We start from the raw sequence: 16,490 nt of genomic DNA, 5'->3' as shown, positions 1-16,490 counted from the left end.
GGTGTTTGTGTCCAGGCCAGCAGCCCTCAGAAAAAGTCTGAAGGCAGTGCTGGCGCTGAGGTCCTTTGAGGAAGCGTCTAGCAGAGTTCCCAGCACATGGATCAGAGGTTCCCACACTTGTCAAGATGCAGATGCTGGTTGCTGGGTCTGGACAACAAGTAGCATTCTTGGAAACTGCTGAGTTTTAAGTAGAGGTCACCAGGGTTTGTTTGACAAGTGCATGGCCTGGATCACACAGGAACTCAGGCAATTCATAACTTGACTTGTTTAAGATGGAGCTGTGGTTGGGCTGCCAGCGGGACCTTTAACTCTCGATCCGGAAGGTTTTCCATGTGGGGGAGGCGGGGGACACTTTCATGCCACTCACCCTGTAGGCCTGGCCACCTTTGCCCTCAGGATGGTGCCCGAACGAACCCTTAGCAGCTGTCAAGCCCTGGTGATTCCTCCTCGAGGCCAGACATGGGCTCCAGCCTCTACTGAGAGGCGCCTTTGTCTGGTGCCTCCCGACCTGGAGCCCACCTCAGGCCCTTCCGTGTGGCCACCACCGTTGGCCAAGACCCTGGTCAGCAAGAGGCTGCCCCTCAGTGCATGCTATGTTCACCGTCACTGTGGGAGCGGCTCTTTTGTGTCCACTGGACCTCACTTCCCGTGGCCTTGGGCTCCCTGCGCAGTGCCGAGGGTGTCTCTGTCCAGCTGATGCTGGACACACCAGGGTTTGTTCAAGGAGCAAAGCGAACAGAGCAGTGGGTTTGGAATGTGACGTGTTACCTGATGGAGCAAAATGCCAGGCTGGATGAAGCACAATCTGGAATCAGGTTTGGTGGGAGAAACATCAATAACCTCAGGTATGCAGTAACACACCCTTATTCCAGAAAGCAAAGAGGGACGAGAGAGCCTCTTGATGAAAGTGAAAGAGGAGGGTGAAAAAGCTGGCTTAAAATTCAGCAAATTCAAAAAACAAAGATCATGGCATCACTTCGTGGCAAATAGATGGGGAAACAATGGAAACAGTGACAGACTATTTTCTTGGGGTCCAAAATCACTGCAGATGGTGACTGCAGCCATGAAATTAAAAGACACTTGCTCCTTGGAAGAAAAGCTATGGCCAATCTAGACAGCATATTAAAAAGCAGAGACATTACTTTGCCAACAAAGTTCTAGCTAGTCAAAGCTATGGATTTTCCTGTAGTCATGTATGGATGTGAGAGTTGGACCATAAAGAAGGCTGAGTGTCAAAGAATTGATGCTTTTGAACTGTGGTGTTGGAGAAGACTCTTGAGAGTCCCTTGGACTGCAAGAAGATCCAACCAGTCCATCCTAAAGGAAATCAGTTCTGAATGTTCATTGGAAGGACTGATGCTGAAGTGGAAACTCCAATACTTTGGTCACCTGATGCAAAGAATTGACTCATTGGGAAAGACCCTGACGCTGGGAAAGATTGAAGGCAGGAGGAGAAAGGGACAACAGAGGACGAGATGGTTGGATGGCATCACCGACTCGATGGACATGAGCTTGAGCAAGCTCCGGGAGACAGCGAAGGACAGAGAAGCCTGGCGTGCTGCAGTCCATATGGTCACAAAGAGTTAGACATGACTGAGTGAGTTGAACAACAAAGATGTTTATTAATCATTCTGTTTAAGGCACCTGCTATTTTTAAAGATAACTAGCAAAATCATGGTTTAGCAATTCCTGGTGGCTTTAAAATTGGGATGTGTCAGGGTGCAACCAGATTTAGAGTTTTCAAAATCGTTCTCACAGCCATAAAAATAAGAGGCTGTCTGATCTCCAGGGGTAATTTAAAGTTATGACTAGCAATTATGTTGTTACCAGGACGAGAAACCACATTCTAGGGTATAAATTTGTGTCACAGAAACAAGCACAGTGTCACCGGCTTCTCACGTCTGCCGTGTGATCTGATGGCACGGCGCCCGGTTCTGCCCGTGCGGCCCCCATGTGGGCCCCCCCACTGGCCGGGTTCCAGGTGCCCAGGGAGGCTGCAGAGATGCTCGTGCCAGTGTGGTCAGGGCCGCCGGCTCTGGCAGGGTGGCTGGTGGGGCTGGCCGTGCTGGGCCGGGCTCCTCCCACCATCCCCCACTTTTGTCAGGATGGGAGGGGCATCCTGCAGTTTCTCTGAAAGGCGGGGGCTTGCTGTGAGTCCTTGGGCCCCTTGTCTGCAGGCCGGTTTATTGAGCTGCAGTCTGTGCACTGTGCTCGTCGCAGGGAAGTCCGCTTCTGCCCACTCATCACCAGATGGGGGTGGGGTTGCGTCCCGTTTTTTGTGACTGTAAACAAAGCTGCCCTCAACTTTCTTGTCTAGGTGTTTGTGTTGACAAATGGTTTTATTTCTCTTAGAAAATACCTAGAAGTGAGATTGCTGGGGCATTCTGTAGGCTTTAGAAGACAGCAGAATTTGCCATCTCGAATAGGCCATTTTGGTATAAGGAATTGTTTGAGCTGAAGGAGTTGAGAAGAAGCGGACACATGGAAATCTCTCTGCCCTGCAACCCGGGACAACTCTAGACCCTGATCAGCCTGGAAGCGACCCCCGAGGAGCCCACGTAGCGAGCCCTCTGGACCTCTCGTTCCCTGAAGCTCTTCCTCTGTGTCATCACTCCTCTGAAAATCCGTGACTGTTGTTTTAGGTGGAGATGCTCTGAGTTGCTGCTGCCTCCTGGAGTTACTCATCGTCAGGATTCCCCTCATGTATCTGAGATACATGTTAATAACCCTGTCTGTTTTCCCTTGTTAATTTTTCTTTCGTTACAGAGGCCAGAGACCCTGAGAGAGTAGGAGGAGAAAGATTTTCATGCCCTGCAGTGTGTTTCCCTCTGTTAGAAACTGACTCTGCTTTCCTAATGCGCCATCTTCAGTTCTTTCCAGCACTGTGTCATCTTCCTTTATTTTCAGTTCGGTTTTGCCATTCTGATGTGTGTGTAGTATCTTACTGTCGTTTTTACTGTTTTTTCATAATGAAGAATTATTTGGGCATCTTTTCATGTGCTGATTTACCATCTATATCTCTCCTTTGGTAAATTGTTCACATCTTTGCCCTTCTAACTGGGCTCTTGCTGAGATTTTCAAAGTTTTTAAACTGTATTCTGGATACAAGTCCTTTATCAGATGTGTATTTGCAGATATTTTCTTCTAGCTTGTGGCTTGTCTTTTCATTTTCTTACTAGTGTCTTTTAAAGAGCAGAAGTTTTTAATTTTGATGAACTCCACTTTATAAAAACATTTTTATAGTTTGTATTTTTGGTGTCATATCTAAGAATTCTTTTCCTACCGCAGGGTTATGAAGATCTTCTGTTTTTTTCTTCTAGAAAGTTTTTGTTTTTAGTTCTTATATTTAGATCTATTTCAAGTATATTTTACATATAACAAGATTTGTTTTTCTCCTTATAGATGTCCAGTTGAATTTCCGTAGCATCTTTTGAGAATCAGTTGACTTTACACGCGTGGGTCTGCCTGTGGCTTCTGTGTTCTGTTCCCCTGATGTGCACTCCTTTCCTCACACCAACATCACACTGTCTCAATTCCTGTATTTTCACAGTAAGTCTTAAATCAGTCCTCTGAGCTCATCAGCTTTGTCCTTTTCCAAACTTGTTTTGCTATTTTAGGTCCTTTGAATTGTCATTTACATTTTTGATCTGCTTCTCAATTTCCAAGATAATTGAGATTACATTGATCTGTAGATTAATTTGGGGAGAATTAACACTTTAAGAAAATTGAGTCTCAGACCATCCAGCATGGCATGTCTCTCCACGTCCTTGGGTCTTTAATTTCTTTCATCAGGATTTTGTGATGTGTTTTCAGCATACACATCTTGCATGCACACACACATATATTGGGGAGTGTGTGTGTATGTACATGTGTGTGTGTATATTTATATGTACATATATTCCTATATTTATGTTTATACATATGTGTGTGTATATTTATATATACATGTATCCCTATATTTATGTTTTTGATGCTGTAGACAAAGATTTCTCATGTAGTACACCAAAAGCTCAAGCCATAAAACCATCACTTTATGGGTGTGTGTTAGTGTCTTTTCAATTTCAGTTTCCACTGCCATTGCTTCTGTGCACAAATAACACTTGATTTTTATGTACTGACTTTGTATTCTGTGGTTTGCTGAACACAGCTACTCTACCAGCTTTTCCTGTAGATTCTGTAAGTAAAGGCTTATTTCTTCCCTTCGAGTCTGCAGGCCCTTGTTTCTCTCTCTGCCTCCGTGCACCTGCTGGACGCCAGGGTAACAAGAGTGCCGAGTGTCTCTGCCCCCGCCTGTCTTGGGGGGGCGTCCAGCTGTCCTTCCTTAGCTGCCATCCTGAAGGTGTCACCCTTGGCTGCCCCCTTCCCCCGCCCTTGTGCTGTACCTGCCCCCGTCACATGCCGCTTCTTGAACCACCTGACACGCTGTCTCTTCTGAGTAGATCCCAGCAGGTATAGTACCACCAGAGGAAGTAACACATGGGACTTTTAGTGGTGGGACGGCTGTGCGCCTTTCCTCCTGAGTGGGTCCTGAGTCTGTCCTCCTGAGTGGGTGAGGCCCAGGGGACATAGTGACCTGATGTCACCCAGATCAATCAGGGAAGCGACGGATTATGACACGCTGGGCACATTTAAGTGGTTTGCAGGTCAGTGCTCCCCAGGACAGCCTGTGGAAGCACTGCCTCTCACATGTAAAGAGTGCACGTCCATATGTTGTTGACGTGGTCAGCCTCTAGAAGGACAGGCTGGCAACTGGTGACAGAGGTGACCCCAAGGTGGAATCTCTGTAGCAGGGGAGAGACAGACTTATTCTTGGCTGTATTTTATATCCTTTTGGGTGTTTCAGATTTTATTCTCTGTTTCTGTATTACCCACTTAAATTTGAATTAAGTACTTCCAAAAATAGAGTAGTACTGATGTGTAAGTTGTAGAAGTCGTTTGAGTATTAAATATGTGACTCCTCCCTACTCCGGTAAAAAAAATCCTGAAAACACTGTGGTTACTTAAAATCTCAAACTTCAAATGTAGCCCTCCTATCCAGCTGAACTAATCATGGAGTCAGAAAATTTCTTTATCCCTTTTCAATGAAATGTGTTGCCCAATTCAGTTCCAAGAAATGTTTGTTTCTTGTGGCTTTATGCCTGCAAGACTCAAAGTCATATTCCCATCAGGGAAAAGGGTAGAGTTTTGTAGGAGCCAAGCAGAGAAGCAGCAGTCTTCTCCTGGGGGCTCTGCCTGCTGACAGGAGGTCAGAGGTGGGGGAGCCCACGTCAGGCCCTGGCGAGATGCCCCCCGAAACCAGGCGTGGTGGTGGGGGAGGAGCCTGAGTGGGTCGCTGGTGCTGACTGGAGGAAGGCCCTCCTGGCTGTGACCGGTTCCTCTGCCCTCCTGCGGCCTGTTCTCTGCGGCAGCCTGTGCTGCTGTGTGACAGGCGCCCTCTGCCTCCTCGCTGGCACGGGCTCTGCATCTGACCCTGTGTGCTGTGCCCTGTGAGGCCCATGGTGGGCAGGATTCGGCTCTGCATGGCCAGAGCTGAGCCAACGAGGTCGACGTGAGCAGGGTTGGGGCTGACCCTTGGAGCCAGGTGTGGTGCGTCCACTGTGCACAGAGGCTGGCCTTGAGCCACCGCGTGTGACGGTGGGAGGTGAGCGGAGGCCTGTGGTGGACGTGCCGACGTGCTTCAGGGACAGCGGGCAGGGGAACGAAGGTGAGGCAGGGGACGGCACCGCAGCCCCCAGCTCTCGGGATGGCATGTCCCTGTTTCATTTCTAACTTCCCACTGTGCCCGGCAGGTGCATCTGTCGAAGTCTGGAGTCCAGGGTGTGAAAACTGCAGGGCAGAGACCTTGTCTCACCCACCTGGGTACTCCAACTGCCCTTGCAAAACTAGACAGAAGACAGACTAACAAGAAGAAACAAGCATTTTCAATTCCTCTTAAAGCACATGTGGCGGGGAGATACCTCAGCAATGAGGAGGAGCTGGTGACGTGGGTTAGCAGCGCATCTTAGTGAAGGGACAGCAGGTTTCGGAGGAGGGTCGAGACAAAGGAGGGGCTGGAGGGTGCGGGTTGTGCGGGGCCCTCGGGGCTGATGCCTGCTCACTGCTGGGCTCTGATATCACCGCCTGTCTTGTGGGTGCGTGTCCTGAGCCCCCGGAGCCAGCAGCAGGGCATCCTTCTCCTCAAACCTCCCCACTCCTGGCAGACAGGGCCAGGCCCCAGCGAGGCCGCCTGCAGGTCCCAGGGTAGCCATAGAGGGGGGTGCATCGTGGGAAAGCCTGGTGGGACAGCGTCTGGGAGAAGCACGAGGCAGAAAGACAGGAAGGGAAGGTGCCTGATGAGGCAGGAGACCCAGAGCCTCCCAGGACAGGCCATCTGTTCAGCGACCTGCCGCCTGCCCCCAGACGGCTGCTGGATGAAGTGAGAGGACAGAAGGTTTGGGGACCCGCGGGGCAGGCCTCCCTGTGAGGCTGCCAGTGCTCCTGTCTCGTGGGAGCCGGCATGTACCTTTGCGGAAGCCCAAGATGGAGCACTCCTCCTGGGAGAGGAGGACTGTATGTCCTGGGTGAGGCCCCGCTAGCTCCGGGCTCTTCACTAGTGTTGCCTGTGGTGACGAGACTGTGGTCCTGAGTTAGACTATGTGTTCTGAGCTCCAAAAGGAAACAACTGAATTTAAAAAGCGTGTAATCGTATGTTGTCCTTTCTTGTTCCCATTTCTGCATGTGATTTACTGTGTGTTTAAGACGCGTGTACATGTGTATCATGTGCACTCACACGTGTACAGGGGTGCCTACATGGCCAGGCTCCCACCTCCCCTCCCGTGGTGGGCAGTGTGGTCCCCATGCTCGAGGCCACGGAGTGTGGGGACATGTGGGCAGCCTGGTGTCCTCTGTCCCCCCAAGCCATAGGCATGCATCTGCTAAGTGCCCATGTGCTTTTTTGGAAAGAAAAAGGTGAATGAACGATGCATGATGGTTGTAGATATATATTTAAATACTCAATTCTGTGCCAGGTAATATACATCACACACGTGTATTTATGTATATGTTTTCACTGACGTTCCGACTCCTCAGTACCAAGCCTGCGTCAGGAATGTAAAACTGTTGAGAGTGGGCATCCTCAAACTTTGGGACCCCAGGAGTTCCCTGGGGACTTTGTGGAAATGCAGATTCCAGGAGGAATTCCTCTGGAGATTGCTCCACCCCGGAAGCTGCTTTCTCATCTGGAACAAGCCCGGGAACTTGCATTAGGAAGCCCTGCAGCTGTTTCAATGCAGGGGGCCCATGATCACATGTCGAGAAACACTGATTCATAGACCCAGTAGGGTGATAACCAGCTCATCCCGCAGGCCTGACAGGAACATGTGTGCACGCATGCTATATAAGCTAAATGCACACACGTGCACAGTGTGTGAACCAACTGTGCATGCTCCCATGAGCTAGGTGTGCACACGCATGAGTTCTCAGCTGTGGCTCAGGCAAGCACACACACTAGGTGTGCACACGTGTGAGTTCTCAGCCGTGGCTCAGGCAAGCACACACACTAGGTGTGCACACATGTGAGTTCTCAGCCGTGGCTCACGCAAGCACACACACACTAGGTGTGCACACGCGTGAGTTCTCAGCCATGGCTCACGCAAGCACACACACACTAGGTGTGCACACGCGTGAGTTCTCAGCCATGGCTCAGGCAAGCACACACACTAGGTGTGCACACGCGTGAGTTCTCAGCCGTGGCTCAGGCAAGCACACACAGTAGGTGTGCACACGCGTGAGTTCTCAGCTGTGGCTCAGGCAAGCACACACAGTAGGTGTGCACACACGTGAGTTCTCAGCCGTGTCTCAGGCAAGCACACACACTAGGTGTGCACACGCGTGAGTTCTCAGCCGTGGCTCGGGCAAGCACACACATTTCCAGGGGATGTGCGCTAAAGTCCTCAACAGACACCACCCACCATGTGCCACAGCATGGATGTTGGGGCAGGAGGGGCTGTGACGTGGCTGTCTTGGGTTCCTGCCCCCTCACGCCATCCCACACATCCCGCCCCAGGCCCAGGCAGCACTCCTGGCAGAGCCGCCCCTCCGATCTGTAGGATTTCCACCAGGTGCCCCTGAGCCACAGTCTGGGTGACATGGGATGAGGAGCCTGCCCAGGTTCAGGCTGTGGACGCCATGGCAGTGACAGGCTGTGTTTGGGTGGATGTGGCACTTCCAAGACAAAATGTGGCCTCTGTGACCTTACTGCATTGTCCATCTCCCGATGCACTATTCTGGGTTTCCATCTGAGATGACTGACGCTGACTGTGGAGATCCCGCTGGCAGGTAAGGTTGGGTGGGCAGATCGGCCCCTCGTGACTGGTCTCCTCTGCGTTGGTCTTCCAGGAAAGGTGGCCATCCAGAAGGAAGACCTGCAGAAGTACCACAACAGGGACACGTGGTTCCAGCTGCAGCACGTGGATGCCGACTCCGAAGTGCAGGTGAGGCTCGCGGAGTCCACGGGACCAGGTGCCTCGGGTGGAGGCGATTGTGGCCAGAGAAACAGACGCAGGATTCTGGTCTTCAGCGGAAACAAGGGTTAGCAGACTGCCCCCTTGGCGTGTCCTTCTGGGTGGTTCATTTTGTTTGTTCATCAGTTGCTGTCAGACTTGGTTGTGTAGCTTAAAAATGTAAAATGCAAAAGACCGTAACAGATAATTGAAGATAAAAAGAGAATAAGGTGAGAAAACCTAGGGCTGTGGGCCTCTGTCTCCTGGAGGCACCCGCGCGTGTTCCTGGCTCCCTGCCCCAGGAAGGACTGAAGGGGTGATGAGGGCCCATGCCCTGAGTGTCCCGAGGGCCCACCCAGTGCCCCAGCCATGTGTTAACTGGGAGTGCCACCTTGACCAGGCCCGAGGCTTCTCCCCCAGCAGGGCCACTGCCCGGGCCCAGGGTCCAGGAGACGCTCGTCGGGGGGACTGCTTGCGTCTTCTCTTCCCCGGTGACCCTGCCTGTGCTCCTTGTCAGCCTGTCCCCGAGCCCAGGCTGTGCCTGGAGTTCCAGGACCAGAGCCTCTGCAGGCAGTGTGGCAGCCCTGGGCCAGTGCTGCGCTCAGGGGAGCGTGGCCCTGGTGCTTTAGGCCTTGGCATCCTCACCATAATGCAGGGTTTTGTAAGCAGCAGGGTCACAGGCCACATCCTCTAGGGGGCCCCACGAGGCCTTCCCGGGGGTCAAACAGCAGGGTCACGGACCACATCCTCTAGGGGGCCCCACGAGGCCTTCCCAGAGTTCAGACAGCAGGGTCATGGACCACATCCTCTAGGGGGCCCCACGAGGCCTTCCCAGAGTTCAAACAGCAGGGTCATGGACCACATCCTCTAGGGGGCCCCACGAGGCCTTCCCAGAGTTCAGACAGCAGGGTCATGGACCACATCCTCTAGGGGGGCCCACGAGGCCTTCCCAGAGTTCAAACAGCAGGGTCATGGACCGAATCCTCTAGGGGGGCCCACGAGGCCTTCCCAGAGTTCAAACAGCAGGGTCATGGACCACATCCTCTAGGGGGCCCCACGAGGCCTTCCCAGAGTTCAAACAGCAGGGTCATGGACCACATCCTCTAGGGGGGCCCACGAGGCCTTCCCAGAGTTCAGACAGCAGGGTCATGGACCACATCCTCTAGGGGGGCCCACGAGGCCTTCCCGGGGGTCAAACAGCAGGGTCATGGACCACATCCTCTAGGGGGGCCCACGAGGCCTTCCCGGGGGTCAAACAGCAGGGTCATGGACCACATCCTCTAGGGGGCCCCACAAGGCCTTCCCAGAGTTCAAACAGCAGGGTCATGGACCGAATCCTCTAGGGGGGCCCACGAGGCCTTCCCGAAGTTCAAACAGCAGGGTCATGGTCTGAATCCTCTGGGGGCCCAGGAGGCCTTCCCAGAGTTCAAACAGCAGGGTCACGGACCGAATCCTCTAGGGGGGCTCACGAGACCTTCCCGGGGGTCAAACAGCAGGGTCAAGGACCACATCCTCTAGGGGGGCCCACGAGGCCTTCCCAGGGGTCAAACAGCAGGGTCATGGACCACATCCTCTAGGGGACCCCACGAGGCCTTCCCAGAGTTCAGACAGCAGGGTCATGGACCGAATCCTCTAGGGGGGCCCACAAAGCCTTCCCGGGGGTCAAACAGCAGGGTCACGGACCACATCCTCTAGGGGGGCCCACGAGGCCTTCCCGGGGGTCAAACAGCAGGGTCATGGACCGAATCCTCTAGGGGGGCCCACAAGGCCTTCCCGGGGGTCAAACAGCAGGGTCATGGACCACATCCTCTAGGGGGCCCCACGAGGCCTTCCCAGAGTTCAAACAGCAGGGTCACGGACCGAATCCTCTAGGGGGGCTCACGAGACCTTCCCGGGGGTCAAACAGCAGGGTCACGGACCACATCCTCTAGGGGGGCCCACAAGGCCTTCCCAGGGGTCAAACAGCAGGGTCATGGACCACATCCTCTAGGGGGCCCCACGAGACCTTCCCAGGGGTCAAACAGCAGGGTCACGGACCGAATCCTCTAGGGGGGCTCACGAGACCTTCCCGGGGGTCAAACAGCAGGGTCACGGACCACATCCTCTAGGGGGGCCCACGAGGCCTTCCCAGGGGTCAAACAGCAGGGTCACGGACCGAATCCTCTAGGGGGGCTCACGAGACCTTCCCGGGGGTCAAACAGCAGGGTCACGGACCACATCCTCTAGGGGGGCCCACGAGGCCTTCCCAGGGGTCAAACAGCAGGGTCACGGACCGAATCCTCTAGGGGGGCTCACGAGACCTTCCCGGGGGTCAAACAGCAGGGTCATGGACCAAATCCTCTAGGGGGGGCCCACGAGGCCTTCCCAGGGGTCAAACAACAGAGTCATGGACTGAATCCTCTAGGAGGGCCCACGAGGCCTTCCTGGGCTCCTGGCCCAGTGTCCACATGCCTCCTCGTGGGCCCAAGGCCTCCGCTCAGCTTGCAGCTGCGTGCTGGGGCTCAGGATTTCTGCTGCGGACGCCTCGTGGCCGCTGGGGCAATGCCCAGACTGTGACAAGGAAATGGCACACAGGTGCGTTGAGACGCCCAAGGTGTGGTGAGGGTGCTCACGCTTGGTCGATCTGACTGAGGCCCATGTGCTGCGGGAAGCGGAGGGGCCTGTGATCACTCAGAACGAGGGGTGGTGCCCGAGTCCAGGGGCAGTCCTGACTGTGACGCCGATGCTGGTGGAGGACAGAGGCCGCTGCTGCTCGGGTGCCCAGGAGGCCCCTCCTCAGGAGGGTTCAGACGCGTGTGCTGCATGAGCTTCACTCTCATCCCCGCTGTTCTGAAGAGACTCCACCTGCAGCCGCGACAGACCCACTGCTTAGTCCCCAGACTTAATGCTGCTCTGGTGGCGAGTGCAGGTTTCCCTTATTCTTGCCTTTTTGAAAAAGCTTAGCTTTTAGTTCTGAAGGTGTTATCGAGTCGTAGGAAGTCACAGGAAATGCTGCCCAGGACGTGCTGGTTAGCCTGTTTACACTCAGAGACACATTGAGACGAGGCCCTGTCCCTCCCCAGACCCCGCCTGGCGACGTCTGTGCACCTGGGCAGGGCCCCCGACACCACTCGGGTCCCGCCAGTCCTGGGTGTGCCTGCGTGTGCCCTCGTGGGCTGACGTGAGCACGCGTGGCACCTTCTGAGGATCTCAGCCACACTATCTGAACCACAGCTGGTTTCCTGGAGCCAGCAGCGATGCCTCACTTTCATTTCTGGTTTTAGTAACTTGTATCTTCTTTCTCTTTTTTTAGCATGGCTAGAAGTTTACCAATTTTACTGTTGTTTTTTTAAAATCACTTTGGTTTATGTATTTTCTCTATTGATTTCCTGTTTTCAGTTTCATTGATTGCTGCTTTGATTCAAGTTATTTGTTTTCTTCTGGCACTTTAGATTTAATTTCTCTTCTCTATCCTAGTTTCCTAAGGTGGAAGCTTAGATTATTGATTTTTAGACCTTCCATCTTTTCCAATATCTGGATTCACTGCTTTGAATTTCCCGCTAAATGTTGCTTTGGCTACATCTCATAAATCTTGATGCTTTATTTCATGTCAACTTATGAAAAGAAACAAATTCAGTGTTTTTTTTCCTGAAACTTCTGCTTTGGCCTTCTTGTTATTTGGAAATGTGTTGTTTAATCTCCATATATTTTGTTATTTTTAGCTATCTATCAGTGAGTTCTAGTTCAGCTTCCAGTGTGGTCTGAGAGTGGCTGTGATGCTTTCTAGACTAGCTAACGTGTATTTAAAGCCAGGTTGGTCTGTCCCAGTGGACGTTTCGTGTGGGTCTGTGATGCTGTTCAGTCATTATTCCCCTTAAGTAAGACTGGGAAGTCTATGAAGTCAGCATTTTCAACGCTCTGCCCTGAGTCTCTCTTCTCTCAGACCAGCATAACGCAAGAACCCTTGCCGAAGTCTTAGTACGTCTTGCCTGGGCTCACAGCTAATTAGCAGGATTCAGCTGACCCTCCTGTGGGAGGGGGACCACCCCAGCCCTCAGCCTGGCAGGGGTTCTGGAGCCACCTCCCTGGAGAGGTGAGGGCCTGGCTCCCGTTGGGGTCAGAGCAAGCCCAGGGGACACTTGCATGTGCCCCCAAGCAGCCAGTGGCCCCTGTGTCTGTGGGAGGTTTTGGAAAGGAACTTGGAGACAGTGACCCAGTGCCGCTGTCTTCTAAGGAGAGCCAGTCTAGTTTAACGTCACGCTCACTCCCAGAAGCACCCGCACCGCACTCCTCCTGTTGGACTTTTGGTGACTGGTCTTACCCGCTCTGTCTGCAGCCCTGATAATGCCCTGGCTGTGTCCACCTGTCCGTCCTGCCCACTTGCTGTTCTCAGCCAGGGGCCTTTTGCACACACAGCCCCAGCCCAGCTGCGTTCCTCCAGCCTGCCCCCTCCTCCCAGAGCATCCGTGAGCCCTGACTTCATTCCTGAAGAGCAGGGCTGAGGCTCCTGACCTCTGACCAGCCTCGCGGCAGACACCAAGATGGCAGCAGGGCTGCCCTTGCTGCCCACGGCCCCCAACGTGCCGTGAGCTCAGCCCAAGCGGCAGCCGGACATGCTGCAGACACTGCGCCCTCAGGGCCTTTCCTTTTCTTTCTTCTGAAGCAGCGCTTGCTGTTAGCAGCCTGCCCAACATAAAGCAGGAGGGCTGGAGGAGTAAACTCTGGGATCTGAGCTGGGCAGGTAGACGGGCCGTGGATGCCTTGCAGGGTCAGGTGTCAGGTGTCGCCAGTCCTTGATGGGAGCCTGCGAGCTCCCGCTGCTTATGGCCCCTGTGACCCCTGTCCTTGTGCCTTCCAGGGCAAGGTCCACCTGGAGCTGAGGCTGAGTGAGGTCATCACCGATTCGGGCGTCGTCTGCCACAAGCTGGCCACGCGGTAAGACCCGGGACGGCCCCACGGCCAGTCTGCTCGGCCCTGAACCTGACCGCTGGCAGTGGGTCAGGATTCCCAGAAGCGGGGCTTCCCCAGAGACGGTCTGAACATCCTCGCGAGGCACATGCTTACCCTGGGGGCGGGTAAGCATGTTTGGTTTTTGCAAATAACCAGTCACTCAGGGTGACGTTTAGCAGAGGTTGGGGTCACGCCCCTGGCTTTATACCCAAGGAAATGGTGAGTTGGGGGCAGAGTTGAGGTTTGACCTCTGACCTCAACCCCCATATCTCAGCTGCTTCTACCCATAATGTTTGGTGAGTGTGCATGTGTGCATGTGTGCATCTCTTTGTGTGCAGGTGTGTAGGAATGAGTGTGCACACCTGTGTGATTGTGTGCATGCAAATGTGTAGGAGTGAGTGTGCACCTGTCAGTTTGTGCTTGCAGGTGTGTAGTGGTGAGTGTATACACTTGTGTGAGTGTGTGTGCAAGTGTGAAGGCATGTGCACCTGTGGGTGTGTGCCTGCAAGTGTGCAGGAGTGAGTGTGCACCTGTTGGGTCTGTGCCTGCAGGTCTGTAGGGGTGAGTGTGCATGTGTGTGTACAAGTGTGCAGGAGTGAGTGTGCACCCGTGGGTGTGTGCCTGCAGGTCTGTAGGGGTGAGTGTGCACCCGTGGGTGTGTGCCTGCAGGTCTGTAGGGGTGAGTGTGCACCTGCGTGTGTGGGGTCAGCTCAGGCGCATACCCCAGTGGGAATGTACCTTTTCCACTAAGACGGGCTCTGGGCAGATGGGCTCTGAACAGGCTCGAGCGCCAGGTTGTGCAGTGATGTCCCTGGGAGGAGGGCTGATGAGCCCACGACGCATCTCCCGTGTGCATGTTGCATCCTGGGAGGCAGCATGTCAGGTTTCCTTGTTCTCTGAGATGTTTGGGTGGCTGCAGTCAGGCTGGTCCCTTGCTGCTTGGAGCCTTCCGAGTGCTGGTCAGTGAGGAGGGGCGGAGCCGGCTGGCAAGTGGCTGTCTGGCGAGCGGCTGTCCCGGCGTCCAGACACATCTCCAAGACGCCAGGTGTGGGAGGAACTGCTCCCTGACTAAGCTGCTGCCAGGAAACCTTTGTCCCTGAGGCTCCAAAGTGAACCTACCATCCTGCCTTCTTCCTGATTTACAACTGGATGTGATAAAAATCCTTTAGCCTTGAACTTGGGCCTTTGGCAGAGTGTGGGGCAAGTGAGTCCCTCCTCCTGCTTCCAGCCCCAGGGCCGCAGCTCCCCGCCCCCCCGACTGAGGACCTCCTCCCACCCTCCCACCCGGCGGATCACCCTGTGTGCTCCTCCCAGGGAGGCGCACCCACTGTCCCCCTGCGGCTGCTGGGCTACCGAGCCCCCTGCTTCTCAGGGTGTCAGCCCCTCACACAAGCCCCTCCCCAGGCCTTTAGGGGTGTCAGCCTCATAGAAGCCCCCTCCACGAGCCTCTCGGGGTGTCAGCCCCTCACACAAACCCCCTCCCCGGGCCTCTCGGGGTATCAGCCCCTAACACAAACCCCCTCATCAGGCCTCTTGGGGTGTCAACCCCTCACACAAACCCCTCCCCGGGGCTCTCGGGGTGTCAGCCCCTCACACAAGCCCATCCCCAGGCCTTTAGGGGTGTCAGCCCCTCACACAAACACATCCCCAGACCTTTAGGGGTGTCAGCCTCACACAAACCCCTCCCCGGGCCTCTCACAGGAGCCCTTGACTAGCTCACGGCTTCACGCCCATCCCTGGAAATGTGCCTGAGAGCCTTGTTTAGTGAGAAGTTAGTTCACGGAGGCAGGAGGATGACCCCAGACCAGGTCTGTAGCAGGGAGAGAAGTGAGACATTCCAGAAGAAGCATGGAAGGGAAAGACCTGAAGGCTCTCGCTGATGTTCCTAAGGCCCAGCCTGTCCAGTGGGCAGAGGAACGGAGAGAGGCCGCCACTTGCAGAGCGGGAACAGAGGAGCTCTGACCGGAGAGAGGCGGTCCCGTAAAGGGTCAGGACCGCCAGGCCCCTCGAGGGGCAGAAGCCACCCAGGTGCCCACCTGCAGGAGTGAGCGGAACCTCGGTCTCCCCGAGGCAGGAAGGTGGGACACTCAGACCCTCGGCGTCTGAGTGGGGTTAGGGCTCTGCTTCCAGCCAGAATGGGACGGTGGGACGTGTGCCCTCTCTCACCTCAAAGGACCAAAGAGCTGACGCCATCTGCACCAGGGGGACGGGGGCGGCCCCCACAGGAGGAAGCAGACGAGGTCACCGCAGGCCCACTCTTGTCCTGGACGTGCGTTGGTGACGCACGCGAGCTCCCCCAGCAGAGCCCAAGGCGAGTGAGAAGAGACGCGGGGCAGGGCGCTTGGTGGCCCTCCCTGGACCTGCATGAATGGGCAGGGTGGAGCCCCTCAGGGCCAGGTGGGCACGAGGGCTGAGGGCAAAGGGGCCGCAGAGCTGGGGGTCATTCAAGTCTCCCAGCCCAGTGGAGAGCACGCTCTCACTCAGACACTCAGCAGACTCGGGGCCACGCCGGGCAGTGGGGCCAGACTGTCCCCAGACGAGGCCACCAGTGCCTCCCGGACAGAGCTGCAGAGCAGTCTCTCCAAACAAGAGACCACAACCTCTGACGGCACAGAGGAGCGCAGAACCGGGCACCGACAGTGTGAGGTTCACAGCATCCAGCATCCGGCCAGGAGCTCAAACAGAAGCAAGGCCTGCCCCGCAGCAGAGCCGGGTGACAGGTGATGGACAAGGGCGGTCCAAGAGCTGGTGTGACCACGATCCAGACCCAAAGGGAGCCAGGAGCCAGGGCACTTGATGGAGCAAAGCCCGAGATGGGGTTTCCCTGTCCGAGGAGCACGCTGGAGGCAGCACACGGGCCAGGGCTGGGAGCCCCTGCTGTGCTGGGCCCTCAGGCCCCCCGAGAGCACAGACCGAGTCCCGCTTCCTGCCTGACAGGGCTGCATAGACCTCTCGAGCTCCTGGGGATGGAAGGCAGGGGCTTCGCTCAGGGAACTCGGCGCTGTGGACAAAGGACGTCACCTGCCGTACTGTAAACAGAGGGCCTTGCACCGCCAAGCCAGCAGCCACTGCAGCCGCCCC

General features: G+C 55.1%; 1 protein-coding gene across 2 annotated transcripts in view; it reads left to right on the top strand.

The window, feature by feature from the left end:
• RASA3 (RAS p21 protein activator 3) overlaps positions 1-16,490 on the top strand; it is an 81,408-nt gene that overhangs the window by 40,838 nt on the left and 24,080 nt on the right. For both annotated transcript variants that reach the window (XM_061133646.1, XM_061133647.1), the window contains 2 exons: positions 8,377-8,471; positions 13,318-13,394. In XM_061133646.1, the coding sequence (XP_060989629.1) occupies positions 8,377-8,471; positions 13,318-13,394 (172 nt within the window). The remainder of the gene's footprint in view (positions 1-8,376; positions 8,472-13,317; positions 13,395-16,490) is intronic.

This window comes from Dama dama, chromosome 30 (genome assembly GCF_033118175.1).
Source record: "Dama dama isolate Ldn47 chromosome 30, ASM3311817v1, whole genome shotgun sequence".
NCBI lineage: Eukaryota > Metazoa > Chordata > Mammalia > Artiodactyla > Cervidae > Dama > Dama dama.
Note: the sequence above shows the minus strand (reverse complement) of the source record. Positions and strands in the feature narration are given on the sequence as shown.